The sequence below is a fragment of the Boeremia exigua genome, assembly GCF_020726555.1.
Source record: "Boeremia exigua strain MPI-SDFR-AT-0100 chromosome Unknown C7974scaffold_6, whole genome shotgun sequence".
NCBI lineage: Eukaryota > Fungi > Ascomycota > Dothideomycetes > Pleosporales > Didymellaceae > Boeremia > Boeremia exigua.
Window position 1 is genome coordinate 684,825 of NW_025763523.1, and position 14,105 is coordinate 698,929.

Sequence of the window (14,105 nt, forward strand, 5' to 3'; positions counted from 1 at the left end):
GGCTGAAGCACGGCGGGACCGCCGTCGAGATTGAGGCGCACGGCTCACAAGCCATACTCACCTATTTTGGATTCTAATTGCGCAAGGAGGGTCTCACGAGGTCTTCGAGTACAGCATGCAGCGACCTGTGATGGGACTGTTGTTGTTGGCTCTGAAGGCAGGCACGCACCTCAGTCACGGTGACAGGAGGGCGGCCCGAGGAAGAGCCAAAAGGCAATAGTAGTCGTCACGAGGAGAGAACTCCATGTCTCAGAGGTTGTTGTCAACAAACACTGATCATGGTGACACGCATGCCGTTCAAGCAATCTGCCACAAGAGGCAGACATAGCGCTCAGTGGGGAAGAGTAAGCGAGTTCCGCCATTGGGTGGCATCTGTGCTGCATTGCAGAGTCTGCATAAGCGCTTGCTGGGCGCACAGCTTTGCAGATGAATCAGAAGAGCGGTAAGAAACCTACCGAACAGGTCAGTCTTCCGTATCAGACTTGCATCTTGTTGAGTTCAGACGACCATGACAGCTGCGGAGATGGCATCAGCCTGTCGTGTCCAATGCTCAGACAGTCATCATGGCGCACAATCAATGCAGAGTGTTTGTAATAGTGAACAATCGCTTTTTCGATTAAGTACCTGACTAATTGCCTGCCACCTCGTGTGAGGTAATGCTGTTGCAGAACGACTTTGGGAGTCGACCCGTACTGGGGTATAATGGCTTTGTCAAGCCTAGATAGAAGTACAGTGCAGGTAGAAGTACAGACCAATGGACGAGATGCTGCCATGTGCAAGCCAACTCGACCAGGCGTGAGCCGTGAACCTGTTATAAAAGCCAGCCGGCACGCCTCAGTCCGCTGAAGGAGACTCGTAGCCTCGTAGGGCATATACGATGCCTTCAAAGCATCGAAGATTTTGGAAGGTCATTACCCATCATCACCGCTCGAAATGCTGAACGGGTACAAAGAATCAAACGCCATGAGCCCATTGCTCGCTTGTGAATGCCGCTAGAAGTGCAAGTGGAAAACATTAAAGATCAACTACCACCCCTTGGTGTGGTAGCTACCCAGACCTTGGTCAAAGTAGCTGTTGGGGTTCTTTGCGCTCGTATGCATTGGCTGGGGCTGGATCTTGGTGGCCATGCCCTGAAGGTCGGTTGTGGTGGCAGCTCGTCGCATAGCTGCGTTTGTCGTCGCATTCTTCTGCTGTCGTTCCCACAGCAGGTTTTGACGGAGAGAGCCGCTCAGTTCGTTCTGGAGCATGAGTCGGCGGGTGGTCCGCGGGGATAGGGCGGGAGGGTGCACGTTGGAAGTCGTCATGATGATTGGCTTGGCTCTGGAAGCCTGCTGACGCATCATCAAGCCACTGTCTTCCTGCGGCGAGTTGCCGATGGAGGGGCCGTTCGGTGTCGTTGTTCGAGATCGACGGATTTGGGGAGGCTGCTGGCGCTGGCGCTGGGCCGCGTTTTGCATGGCTTGCGCACGGTCGCCTTCGTGCATCATGGTTGTGAGCAGCGAACGGTGCGATGTGAGGTTGGGCTTGGAGTCGACTCGGGGAAACATGGCGGTGGTCTGCATGCTCGACTGGTGGCTCTCGTCGGCCGCCTCTTCGTCGTCGTCTTCCCAGTCATCACCAGAGTCCTCCTCCTCGATGGCACTCTCGTCTGGCTCGTCGCTGTCGCTCTCGATGGCGCCTTCGCTCTCGGAGATGGCCTCCTGGTACTGGCGCAGGCTGATCTGGTTCGCGAAGGACGTTGTCTTCTTCATGGAGCCGGCCTTGCGGAGGTTCTCAGAGAGTGAGCTGCGCTGGACCATTGAGTAGGCCTCGAAAGAGCTGGCGTCCTCGTCGGACGAGCCGCCGAGAGTGAAGACGGGCTGCTTCTTCTTTGTCATCGGCTCTGCCTTGCACGGCAGGGGCTTGACAATGAAGCTGGACGTCTTCTTGAGGATGGAGGGAGTGGTGGCCAGGTTGGTGCTGGACCGCATCGAGGTGGAGATCAGGCCAGGCTCAAAGCCGCGTACGACGCTGTGCTGGCTCATATCGGTAGAGGTGCTGACATCAGAGCCGGCGGCGCTCATGTCGTCGCTGCCACGGGTTGTGGCAAAGGTCGACGTCGACAGGTCGGGTGCACAGCGGCGTGCCGTCATGGGTGGCGATGCAGACAGGGCAGCTGCGGCTGCTTCGGCTGCAGCAATGCGGCGGGCGTCGGTGGCCTGGGCAGAGAGCTGCGGGGGCAGCGGCGAGAGCGGCTCAATGGCGCGCTTCTCCTGGATCGAGTTGACGACCTTCTCCAGGTCGATGGGCGTCATGTGCTTGCCGCGGGCGTTGCTGGTGGCCGAGTCGTGGCGGCGCAGATCTGGGCGCGACGCTGACGAGTCGGAGCGGTGCTGGCTGGTGGTGAGGGGGTCGAGCGAGTCGTCCGAGGCCACGCTGGTGGACAGCTCGGGCACGTCGGGCGCGCTGGCGGCGAGGGCCTGGTCGAACGACCACTGCGGCGGCACGACAGGGTCGGGCTGGCAGCAGAACGTCTCGCGCGCCCACAGGCGCCAGGCCATGTTCTCGTAGCGCTTGCCGTCCTCCATGGCGGGCGAGCATTTGGAAAAGACTGGGCAGGGTTAGCGGGCGCGCGGGCGGCGGCGGTGGTCGGCACTCACCACTCCACAGGCCAAACAGGTTCTCGGGATTGCGGGTCTCAATGGTGTGCATCGAGCCGTGCTCGACGCGCACAATGGGGAGGTCGGCTCTCAGCGGCATGGCGGGCGCTGTCGAGGCCGGGGCGGGGCGAGCGGGGAGCGGGCGGGGCGCGGGCACGACGGTGGACAGTGGACAGTGGACAGTGGCCGAACAGAGGGAATGCGCGTCGTTACTGACGTCGCGAAGGCATGTGGCGGCTGGATGCGGGGGTCGGCGGCGGTGGTGGTGCAGTGCTGGCGCAGTGCGGACGGTGCAGAGCAAGCGGTGCAGTGCAGGGCGGCAGTCGACAGTGCAGGGCGGCAGGCGGCGGAGAGTGTGGTGATGTAGGGAGTGCTAGGTGTGCAGGTGTTGTATAGCAGTGGGTGCGAGGCAGGCGTGCATGCGAGGGAACCACCGCTGCGCCGAGGGGAGTGGATCGCTATGTATAAAGGCCGGGCCAGTGCAAAGCTGCGCGGACAGGGATGGCCAGGAGCGACCGCCGACACGGAAGGAGCGACCTGGACGCCCACGCCCGCCGGCCCTGGCCACGCCCCCTGCTCTGCATAGGCCTCACGCCTTCAAGCCCTTCCGGAGAGTCCCCGGCATTGCAGTCCTGGCGTGCCAGACATGGCCTACCGCTCTTTCACGAGACGCCCGCTATTGACCGTGAGAGCTGCCGGTGCGCGTGCGGTGCGTCGCCGTCGTCTGCTGCCCTGCTGCCTCTCTGCTGCCTCGCCAGCGCATCTCATTCTTGCCGCGACCCCATGAGCCCCAGCCGCCGTGCCACTGCGGTCACTGCGGCCACTGCGGCCAATGCGCTCTGGCCGAAAGCATCGGCGCCCACGCGTGGCCGCTGGGCTTGCTCCCCCACGATGGCGCCGTGCAGGGGCGCGCTCTTGCGCGCATGGCACATGATTGCTACCTGGACCGTGCCTGCCGCAAGGTTCCTCTTCCAGCGCCCCCGGTCCAAGAGGCTGACTCGCTGCCCGGCGAGGCGCTGCGCTCCACGACTTGTCCAAGCCCTCACCGTCCGCTGGCAACCTCCAGCGCGCGACGAGTCGAGCCGCTCCTGTCCTCAGCACTGTCGCCGCTGGCGTTGCTGCACGCTGCCTTGACTCACAGCCGTCTGCACTGGCAAAACAAATGGGTCGCCGCCACTAGCAACCGCACCACCTGAGCATCGGCCCACGCCCAATATTACAGAACGCACGACTCAGCCGTATTGAAAATTCGTAACCATCTCGCCTGATCGTCATCCCTGCTTGCGTCTAGCCCCAACCCCACTGGCAAAGCTCTGCCGGCACCCTGCCGACGATGCGGACGCAGTCCTGATGTGCCTGGCCTTCACACTGACAGCTTGCTTATTGCTCGCCTTGCTTGACGTCTCACCCCATGGACAGGTAGCATGTTCGAAGCGAGCCAGGCAGCCTCACTTTCGTGTCGCAGTCGCGCTGTGGCAGTGACAGTGGCAGTGACAACAAGTATCCACTCGAGCATGCATCACGAGGCAGTTGACTTTTTCCGCTGCCGGTCAATATCCTCTGAGATGCCGTTCTAGGACGACCCTCTCCGCCACCATCTCAAGTGGAGATTCTCCATCTACCGCGAACAGAAGCCAGCTCACTCGAGTCGCTCACGGGGCGCTGACACGATGCATGTAGCCTCGGTGTGCCATTGTTCGCTGGGTTTCGCTGCGTGCAGGTTGATCCCAGAGGCATCCAGCACGAGACCTCAGCCTAAAGCGCACAAAGCTTAGTGGCGAGGCCGTTACGAGTCCTTGCAACGAGGAATCCTTAGCTGTTCGCGCACTGAAAGTCGGGGTAAAGGTACCCCGCCTAAAGTGTGCATAGGCCTCAGCGCAACCGTCGAGTGACTACAAGAGCGGCAAAGATGCGACGTCGACCGACTACCTGGCAAATTCTCGTGGTCATCTGGAGTATCCTGTCGAATCATACGGCCGCACAAACCATCATGTGCGACACTCTCGCTCCGTTCCATGCAGCGTGATTCTGGTTTCATGAGTTGTACAGCAAAATGATCCGTCTGGGTAATTGCGTGGCACCTCACAACGAAAGAGCAACACTCCAAATATGGCTTCTGGTATGTCGCTACCACCGCTGAGGTCCGTTCCTGAATCCCACGCCCCAAGGTATGCTCAATAGCCGCCCTGGCTCCGTCACGAGCCCATTTCCTACCACCTTGCACGTGAACCACATGAGCTGGCCCTTTGTCTAGTCAGGAACACCAAACGCCACTTGCGGTCCTCTGTCCCGACCTCCCGTTAGTTATAGTCCCCCTTGGACGGGATCAGACATCCTGGGGCCGTCTTTCGCGGCACTTCCACCAAGGGATCTGGCAATCCGAAGGTCAAATTCAGGCCAGCGCCAGCTATCGAACAAGGCCCTATTGCGGTTACTTACAGCATGCAAACGACATAAGCCTGTCGTACGACTGCCGAATGGAGTGCAGTCAGACGCAACAGCGACAGCAATGACACAGCGCAATAGCGGGTGCCATCCCAGCTTCCCCGGAGTAAGTACATGTACCAATAAAGTGTACTGGATTTGTTTACACCAGGCCCATCGCAGCGACCCCTTACTTTTGTCTCACGAAGATTGCAAACTAGATCGTCGCGAGATCGATCGTAGCCAATTTGGATCTTCGGACCTGGTTGTTGTAGTCTTGGCCAGCGCTTGTTGTACGAAGGCAGTCGGAATGTTCACGACATCTACACATACCATTGGCCAGACTAGATGTGTGTCCCTTGTGCCTCTGCGACCCTTCACATCCTTTACACCAGGCCAGGTAAGCAACACCTTCTCATCTGCTTTGTGCGTTCAGTATATCATTACACCATCTCAAGAGAGTGTAATCAATACGGCTCTCGCATCAGCTCCGTGACTATCAATACGCTTCGCATGTTACAAGTTCCGGAGCTCTCAAGCCACAGCATCATTCTTGCGTTCCAGGTTGGTGCAGGTAATATATTGCTGTATGAAAAGGCACCCCGCAAACGGGGGGCCACAAGCATGGTGCACGATTACATCCACGATGGCGGCGTGACAGTGCCACATTCCCGGACAGTTGACTGGGGCTGAAAGGCCCGACAGCCTGGTTCAAGCGGCTGTCTAAGCCGAATCTGGACCGGGGCTTGCACAATTCGCGTGGCTGACATCCACCAATCCCGCAGTGATGAGGCCGGTGGCTGTTCTTGCAGGCCAGTTGCAGTACCTTTAGGTTTGTATACAGCAAGGTTTCAAGAACCTAAATCTGCAGCTCTTTGGGCGAGTCGGAACAATCCAGGCCCTGTCGTTTCTTCTTCGTCCTTGGGCTCCAAGGAATCAGTATGCATGGCACGATGCAGGGCACAATGTACCGCGAATCTTATGCTGCGACTAGCCAATACCAATCCACAACGTGCTCACACCTTGGTTAGAGACGATCCTTTGGCGAATTGTAGCAAATAGATCAGCGTTTCGCGACACATCAGACCGAGGTCTCGGCTGCCATTCGCGGTCCTCCCCGTAATTGACTGCGCGCCGCAAGGGAGCGCTGGAACATCATCTCCTGAACAAGTTGTTCACGATCCCCACACCCCTAGCGCACGGGGGGAAGTGTTTGCTAGCCTCCGCTTCACGACTCAATTTGCGCGATTTACATTACCATCGTATCATGTCGGCAAAGCCCTGCGACAGTACAATCTCGTCGGTTATGGGACAGATGCCGGGAAAAGCACGTTTTGCCCAACGCGCTGGAAGTGCACTGTATCAGATGGGCTACATGCGTAGCCGCCATGTATCGCAGTCTGCAAGCGAGTGTTCCTGGATCAGCGTGACGATAATGCAGCGGAGCACCCCACCCATCACACTGCTCTGCCCACGATGACTCGAGGCAGCGACAAACGCACGCCATCAGATTGGGCAGCAACTCGCAATCTCGTCTCGCAAAAAAAAGACAGATCAGGTCACACGCAGGCCTCGAAACTGCCCTGACCCGCGCACAGAACTCGCAGACTCGGAGCCACCAACAAGAGCGAGGAAGTGACTGGCACCCCGGCAGATCTGAGGTTCACATGAACACTCCCCGACTTGGCAAGTGGTGTGCTCTCCCCACGTGCTTATCGAGTGCACATGGGTGGCTAGACGCGCTGCATCCGGAACCGCACTCCGCGCGGTATCTGCCATCCTTGATTCGAGCCCTTTGTCACTGTATTTGACATTGTCTACTAGACTCCTGGCATGCAAGTGTCTACTCGCGTTGCCATTTACCCACGGTACCCCGCCGGAAGTATGTAGTTGCCAGCTGACAAGACATTGGGGACCACAGTGGTGCTTTGCCCCACGGGCTTGTGAGTTCTTCCGCCAACGATGGGGTATTTTCACCTTCCTGCTTCGGAGCGTGGTGCGCCAGCATCAGATCCTGCGGAAAGCTGTCGAGATATCCCGGCATTTCGGGGCCAGTTCTAGAAGCTTGGGTGCTGGCGGATGGCTTCCTGTTTTGGTTATCCGCCTCCGTGCTGGTAGTCGATGCTTTAGGCCCATGAGTGGTGTCAGATGGACTCTGCTTTGAAGGATTCTTATGTAAGTCTTGTAGCGGTAGGATGCTCTAATGGATGTTTTGAGACATCCGGGCAGAGCGAGGTCTGCAGTAGGCTCGCGCTCCCAACTTTACAGGTGACAAGGTGTGGTGACATTGCACGATAATTTCAGACATCTGCTTTTGATTGTGGAAAGGCTAAGTAAGCTTCTAGCGTGTCTGTGGTTTCTGTGATACTAATATCGAGCGCTTAGGTGTTGCTCAGCATGCTTGTAGCTATCCCAATATAGACGGCTGAGCCACGCAGGCAGCTTTGGTCATTTGCAAGCCTCGAGTCTTGCGGATCAGGAGCAAATCAGCTCTGAATAGTCCTTGCATGTCTTGGTGATCAACTCTTATCGCGCCAGCAATAGTTAACAGTACGTTCGTAGTCAAGACACGCTACATCCCGATACAACACGGAGCCTCAGATTGGTCTACCCTCACCGCTACACGCCTCCTTCCTCCGACTACCAGGACTGCCTATACCAGCTCAACTATACCTGAAGCTCTATAGCCTCGTCTCGAGATCGTCACGAATTATACTTCCGCCTCACACCACCGCAACCCGAACCATCTATCATCTCGGACCGCAGCTCCAAGTCATCCTGTGCGCTTACGGGCCGAGATTGGCTACCTCGCGCCTCGCAGGCCCATGTCGTTAGCGATCTCTGATGAAATGCAGCCCCGACCGCCAAGTTCCTCGCACCTTCCTCCGGCGCTCCCACCACCCACGCGGCTGGTAATTACCGACCAACGGTTCATCTGCAGCGGCTCAGACCCCAGGCGGCGCAAGCACGAGCGTGATCCAGCGCGTGCGCTTTGGGTGCCCGCGGAGCTGATCATCCACACCGCCTGTGTCACAAGGCGACCGCCCCGGTGAAACGGCTCAGTCAATACCCACCGCGTCAATAACCGTTGCTGAGACAGCCCGCGCGAGACTTCCCGCGGCTGGCTTGCAGTCGCCGCCCGCGCTGTCTCACGCGCCGAGGCGCAAGCACGCCGGGTAATACTGGAGGCGAGCTCGGGAGCCGGGACGCGGAGGCTGTCTTTTACCCCGGACTTTCACGCGCGCATGCGACGAGGGGAGCTGTTGTTGGGGATCACCAGCATGGAGCGGGAGAGCGATTAGCAGATGTCAGCAGCGCGAACGGTGAGGGCCGGAGCGAGGAGGCACGGAGCGAGAACGGCGTGCACACGTCAGATGCGCCCGTGGGCGGCGCGGTGCGGTCTCGGAGGCCGTGCTGCTCGTGATGCGCAAGAAAGGGTTTCTGTGAGACGGGCATGTGTCAGCGCGTGTCAGCCTCTTCGTTGTGCCACTGTGGCGAACGCGTGTGCGATACTCGTACGAACAGTGAGATTCTGGGCGCGCGCGCTCCGAGGCTGTCTTCACATGCCCCGGAGCTGTGGGGTTCTGGCCGGTGAAAGGACTACTGCGGCTCCGCTGCAATAACCGAATAGGTAGCCTCGCATGCGCTTGAGACCGAGGTGTGTTGTGCAGACACATGATTGCGTGCTTGTTTGAGCAATTGCTGCGTCATGATCACTCCGTAACATACCTGACAATACCGAAAAACAGTCAGCGCATGGCAGCAAAGCGATGTCATGCTCGTCATAAGCACCGATGACGAACTCGCCGGGTGTTTACTTGAAACACTACAAGCAGTCAGACATCTCCCTTGACAAGACACATCACTGCAGCACAGCAAAACAATAGCCGTGTTCATACACGTAGCGTCAGACTCTTCTATGAACATCACCTCGAAGAGACATGAGCCAGCACTCAAACGGGACGCTCGCTCACGCCTAGTCTTCTTCGCCGTTCGCACAGCGAGTATGGACACTAGACGACAGCGCCGAGACTGCCGGAGAGGTAAAATGTGTAAAGCTTGGTAACGTCCGGAGCTGGGTTTAAGCTCAAGCTTTATGCCGACGATGCGGTGTGGCTGCTAAAGTATGCACATCACAACGGATTCGTCGGATAGCAATGATACGACACATCACATTCCTGGATGAAAACCCATTGGCCGTGATACGCCTTGGTCACAGCGCGTAATAGTCCGAGATCCGCAGTTATTACGATTCACGCCATTTGTCAATGGACATGGCGTCTCTACTCCAAACGCTGGACACGAACTATCTTGAAAGCGGTGAATGGAACGCATCGATAACGCCCATTCTCACGGATGATATACCGTGGGGGTGCTTTCAGTGGAAACGGGGAGTGTTTCTTGAGCAACCTGAAAGCGTGTAGGGAATCAGTTGCCATGGCTTTTACTTCAGATTGGCAGTGACAGACATGCTGGGCAGCCCGGGAGAGACCAGGACAATACTCTCATCTCTCTGTGATAGTTTGGTTCTATCAGGTCACATGTAATCGCAGACTGCGACATAGGTGAGAGTACTTTCATCCAGCGCTTGGCAGCTCCAATTGCATCACTCTATCACCCGACTGCGTATATCTCGGTTCACCTGCTAAATGCAACTCCAGAACCCAATCTGCAAACAACGAATGGCGTTAAGACATGCTCTACTCACAAGACTATTTTAGAAGACTCCTGGGAAGCGGTGAGATGTGTAAAGACTTTACAGGCAAGAGTACTCTAGGTGACTTCCGTTCTGCTCCGTCACCCATACCTATACCCATACCCATACCCATACCCAAGCCGAGCTATTGCGGCCAGTAAAAGAAGAGAAACTTACACAGACAGCTCGCTCCAAGTGGGCAAACACCTTCCACCCCGGTCTGTGACACGCCTACCCGCCAGCACGCAGCCCCCTTCTCACTCTACCCACCAGCACACCCGCAGAACCGCAAGACATCCTCACGAGCACACGAACACCATGTTGTGAAAAACGACACGGACCGAAAAAGATCTGTACATCCACAGCTACACCCCAACACACCCCACCAGCCCCAGCACCACATACAAGCCCATTATGCACCACATCCCCCGCCCAAAAAACTCACAACCCTATCACACCCTCTAAACCCTCCAAACCCTCCAACCCTTCGCCCCGCAACCACCCCACACAACCAACAAACCCAAAGACCGCCGCCATCCAGAACTCCAGACCCAGCAGTCTAGCGGCGGTGGATACACACAGCGCCGCGGAAACACGCAGTATCGCCGGCAACGAAGCCGTCACCCGCCCTGTGCGCGCTCACGCTGTCACAACGTCACGCTGTCACGCTCATGGCGGGCGAGGAATTACGGGTCTTTGTACGTGGGCTGTGAGGGGTGGGGTCGCGGAGGAGAGGGCGGTAAGGAGATGCAGAGGAGACGATTACTTAGTATAGAGAGATGGGGAGAGGGAGGGGGAGGGGGAGGGGGGAGATGGATGCATACTGCCTGGATGTTGTGGCAATGAGCAACGAGCAGCGAGCAACGAGCAACGAGCAACGAGCAACGAGCAACGAGCAACGAGCAACGAGCTACAAGGGCAAGATGGGGTATTCGGTGGACGCTCGCATACCGCTGGCGTCCTGCAGGCACCGCTGCGGTGTGTCGTAGTCGCAGTGTGTTCAGGTCGTCTGTGTGCGCTTGGGGACGACACTTGCGCACTTCAGAGCGTTGCGTGACGGCCAGGTACGGCGCGTGTGTACACCGTGTTTCAACACCGATAAAGGCGGACCTGCGACACCGGAGGGACGCAGTGGGCGCTCCTTGCCTGACTATTGAATCTACCATTGAATCAACAATTGAACTATGAGATTGAGATCGGCCTAAAGACGTAACAATCAGCATGCCGCATTGTGAGGTATAGCCAGCAACGCGGCGATCCAATGTATTGTGAGTTTCTTTCATTCCTTCGTCTATGTGGTATCGCTGGCCTAGCTTTTGATCGTCACATCATTCCATCCGCAGTCGACTCGCTTCAGATCACCCTTACTGGCCTCGACGAGAGGCGCTCAGGTCGCCCATGGCCTTTGTAACGTCGCAGTCAGGTTTGGAGCGATGCATTTCACATGTGACACCGCGTGGTCATCGGTAATCATCCATTATCGACAAGTCTAGTACTCCTGGTCGTCGCCACCGGCAATGATCACGTTGTTGATCTAGAGTCTGGTCAGCGAGAGTCCGGAGGAACGCGCAAGAGAATGATTGACAGCGACGCAAGATCGTCGCGGTAAGGCACAGTGTCGAGCATGTGACCATCCGCGCGGCTCATGTTGGCCACGTAGAGCGCGTTCGTCGCGCTGGTTGTGTGACGTGACATCCGATTCGGCAGGACGTCGCTTCCCCTCTTCCCCGAGATGAGGGTCCAGACGAGCAAGGGATGCAGCTGGTCGAGTAGGACCAACAGAAAAGGGCGACGAGATGTGACGGCGTATTGAATTGAAATGTGTAACAATTGAAACATTGGGATGTGCTTACCTTGAGAACCATTCTGCACAACTGGGTAGCGAGCAACAGTTGTTGCCTCTTTGAGATCAAGGGGTCGATAACGAAGTGCTCCTTCATGTCTGTAACGTTCGAGTTAGCACAATGTTCACATGTTTCAATCAAATAAAATGACTGCACGCCGTGTACTCCGTCAGAGTATCGTCTTGGGATCATGTGGTCCAAATGCTGACACGACGTGGGGGCTCGCGCTACACCCCGCGGAGGTCATCCCAGACTGCGTATGTGCACCGCAGCACCATGCAGTCGCCAACATGCTCGGGCTATTCTTTACGACGGCGGTGCAGAAAAAGGAAAGTGCTGTTCAACAATCGCGATAACACCGTGTTGAGGGTGGGTGAGGGTACGGCTAGATTCAATTCCGAGGAGATGTGCTTACCGTTGCTTCCTGTCTGCATGCAGTCGACACCTAACCTTGTGTTCTTCTCCTTGGCCTGTCGCGACTTGATGTTGGCGAGAGTTTCGATGGGGCTAAGACCAGAGTTCTCGGCAAGGGCCATGGGAACCTGGTCGAGGGCATCGGCAAAGGCGCGCATGGCGTATTGCTCGAGACCAGGGCTCTTGACGGCTGCGTCCTCGACTGCCAGCGAGCAGGCAATCTCAGCCGCACCGCCACCGTACACGATGCGGCTGTCGCGCACCAGGTTACGGACAACGCAAAGAGCGTCGTGCAGCGATCGCTTGGCCTCGTCGATGATCATCTTGTTGGAACCACGGACGAAGACTGTGACGGCCCTGGTGTTGGCACACTCCTCGATGACCAGCATCTTGTCTCTTGTTGTGCCGAATGTGAGTTCCCTGACAATGCCAGCCTTTCCGAGCTTCTCAGCGCTGAGGTCCTCGAATCGTGGTACAATGCGTCCGTTGGTTGCAATGGCAATCAGCTCGATTTCAGGCCCTCCAACCCATCGTACGGCGGGTAGCTTGTTTGTAAGCAGAAGGTGGTTGGCCTCGTCGTCGAAACCCCACTGGCAGATGACAACGTTGGCGCCTGTGTTCTTAATCTGGTCGATCATCTCGGTGAACTTGTTGGACTCGTAGCTCTGTAGCTTCTTGAACTCCTCGACCGAGGTGATGTCGAGCTTGTGCTTGGTCTTGGGCTTCGGGGGCTCGAAGGCACATGTGAGGATGGCGAGTTTGGCGTCCTTGACCTCGGAGGGCATCTGAGGATGCGAGAAGTCCTTGTCTATTATGACACCCTTGACCAGCAGTGTGTCCTCCAGCGATCCACCGACCTTGCCGTCGACCTTGATCAGCTCAAAGTCAACATCCTTGCGCTCCAAGTCGGCGACGGAGAGAACGGCGTCGACGGCAATTTTGGCGAATTGGTCGTGAGCCTTGGAGACAATCTTGGAGCCCAGACTCGTCTTGGCAACCTTGAACAGCTCCTCGGTGTTGTCCTTGGTGAAGTGGATCTCGTCGCTGATCTCGTCGAGGCGGGCAACGGCAGCCTCGCAGGCCTGGTCGTAGCCGTCTGCTATCCTGATGGGGTGGATGCCCTTGTCAATCAGATCTGCGGCCTGTCCGAGCAGCGCGCCGGCCAGGACCACGACGCCGGTTGTGCCGTCACCAATCTCGTCGTCCTGCGACTTGGAGAGCTCAACAAGCAGCTTGGCGACGTGGTTTGAGATTTCCATCTGCGAGAGGATGGTGGCGCCATCGTTTGTCACGGTGATGTCGCCATCGGGGGAGATGAGGATCTTGTCGAGTCCTCGGGGGCCCTGTTGCGGTCAGCCGAGCGTCTGGCGCTGTCCTCCTGGGCCGCTGCGTACGAGAGAGGTCTTGACGAGGTTGGCGACTGTCTGGGCGGCCAGAATGTGCGACTTGACCGCCTCGTTGCCGTGTTGGCGCTTCTTCCTGCCCTGGCTGCGCCGTGTCAGCGCTCCTGCCGTCTATGATGTGCGGATCCAGAGGCACCTACTCTCGCACGATGATGAACGGCCGGCCGGACTCGTCCTTCATCACCTGGGCTGTGTGGTCTCGTCAGCTGCGGTCTCGCGTGCATTGGCGGGGTCGGCCGATGCGACTTCGGGGCGGCGCAGCAGCGTACCTTGCGACATGTCGATATCTGCACACAGTAGGTCAGCATACATGTAATCAGTGCAGCCGTGTGCCGGCGACTGCGAGCTCTGTGACCTTTGCAGGCCCCGCAGGCAGACGCAGTGACTTACTCATCGCCATTTTGGCAGACTGTGGATTGCAGCAAACAAGAGCAGAAACAGAAGACGCGTGCCGCTATGCTGTGCTCGGGCAGGCTCTGCTGGACTGCGCGTGGATGATGGCGAGGGGTGGTGGGGTCCGCGTACCAACAGCAACAGCTCATCCAAAACTTTCCCTGCCAAGGCCGGGGTTGTGTTTAACTAGCGGCGGCGGGCAAGCTGCGCGTTGCGAGCTCAGCGCGTCCAACCACCACCGGCGCGCGCAACCGATTGAGCTCCCACGCGCACCACAACCGCCGCCCGCCTC

At 57.7% G+C, this 14,105-nt stretch overlaps 2 protein-coding genes across 2 annotated transcripts; both read right to left on the reverse strand.

Annotated features, from left to right (window-relative positions):
• Window positions 1–594: 594 nt before the first annotated feature.
• Window positions 595–3,078, reverse strand: C7974DRAFT_424274 (uncharacterized protein). The gene is made up of 2 exons (XM_046144419.1): window positions 2,640–3,078; window positions 595–2,590 (listed from the first exon to the last, which is right to left on the reverse strand). The coding sequence occupies exons 1-2, from the start codon at window positions 2,737–2,739 to the stop codon at window positions 1,026–1,028; spliced, it is 1,665 nt and encodes a 554-aa protein (XP_045996955.1). The 5' UTR covers window positions 2,740–3,078; the 3' UTR covers window positions 595–1,025.
• An 8,553-nt stretch (window positions 3,079–11,631) lies between these two features.
• On the reverse strand, window positions 11,632–13,868 carry C7974DRAFT_182765 (T-complex protein 1 subunit epsilon). The gene is made up of 4 exons (XM_046136391.1): window positions 13,811–13,868; window positions 13,561–13,707; window positions 13,412–13,505; window positions 11,632–13,360 (listed from the first exon to the last, which is right to left on the reverse strand). Exons 2-4 carry the CDS (start codon window positions 13,599–13,601, stop codon window positions 11,903–11,905), a joined length of 1,593 nt encoding a protein of 530 aa, XP_045996956.1. The 5' UTR covers window positions 13,602–13,707; window positions 13,811–13,868; the 3' UTR covers window positions 11,632–11,902.
• Window positions 13,869–14,105: the final 237 nt, after the last annotated feature.

What these genes read in the sequence shown, in the direction of transcription:
- C7974DRAFT_424274 (XM_046144419.1), bottom strand. Translation starts at nt 2,739, where the DNA reads ATGCCGCTGAGAGCCGACCTCCCCATTGTGCGCGTCGAGCACGGCTCG. An exon ending in CCTGTTTGGCCTGTGGAGTG is followed by an intron (nt 2,591 to 2,639) that starts GTGAGTGCCGAC and finishes AACCCTGCCCAG; the next exon opens with TCTTTTCCAAATGCTCGCCC.
- C7974DRAFT_182765 (XM_046136391.1), bottom strand. Translation starts at nt 13,601, where the DNA reads ATGAAGGACGAGTCCGGCCGGCCGTTCATCATCGTGCGAGA. An exon ending in CCGTTCATCATCGTGCGAGA is followed by an intron (nt 13,506 to 13,560) that starts GTAGGTGCCTCT and finishes GACACGGCGCAG; the next exon opens with CCAGGGCAGGAAGAAGCGCC. An exon ending in ACCTCGTCAAGACCTCTCTC is followed by an intron (nt 13,361 to 13,411) that starts GTACGCAGCGGC and finishes TGACCGCAACAG; the next exon opens with GGCCCCCGAGGACTCGACAA.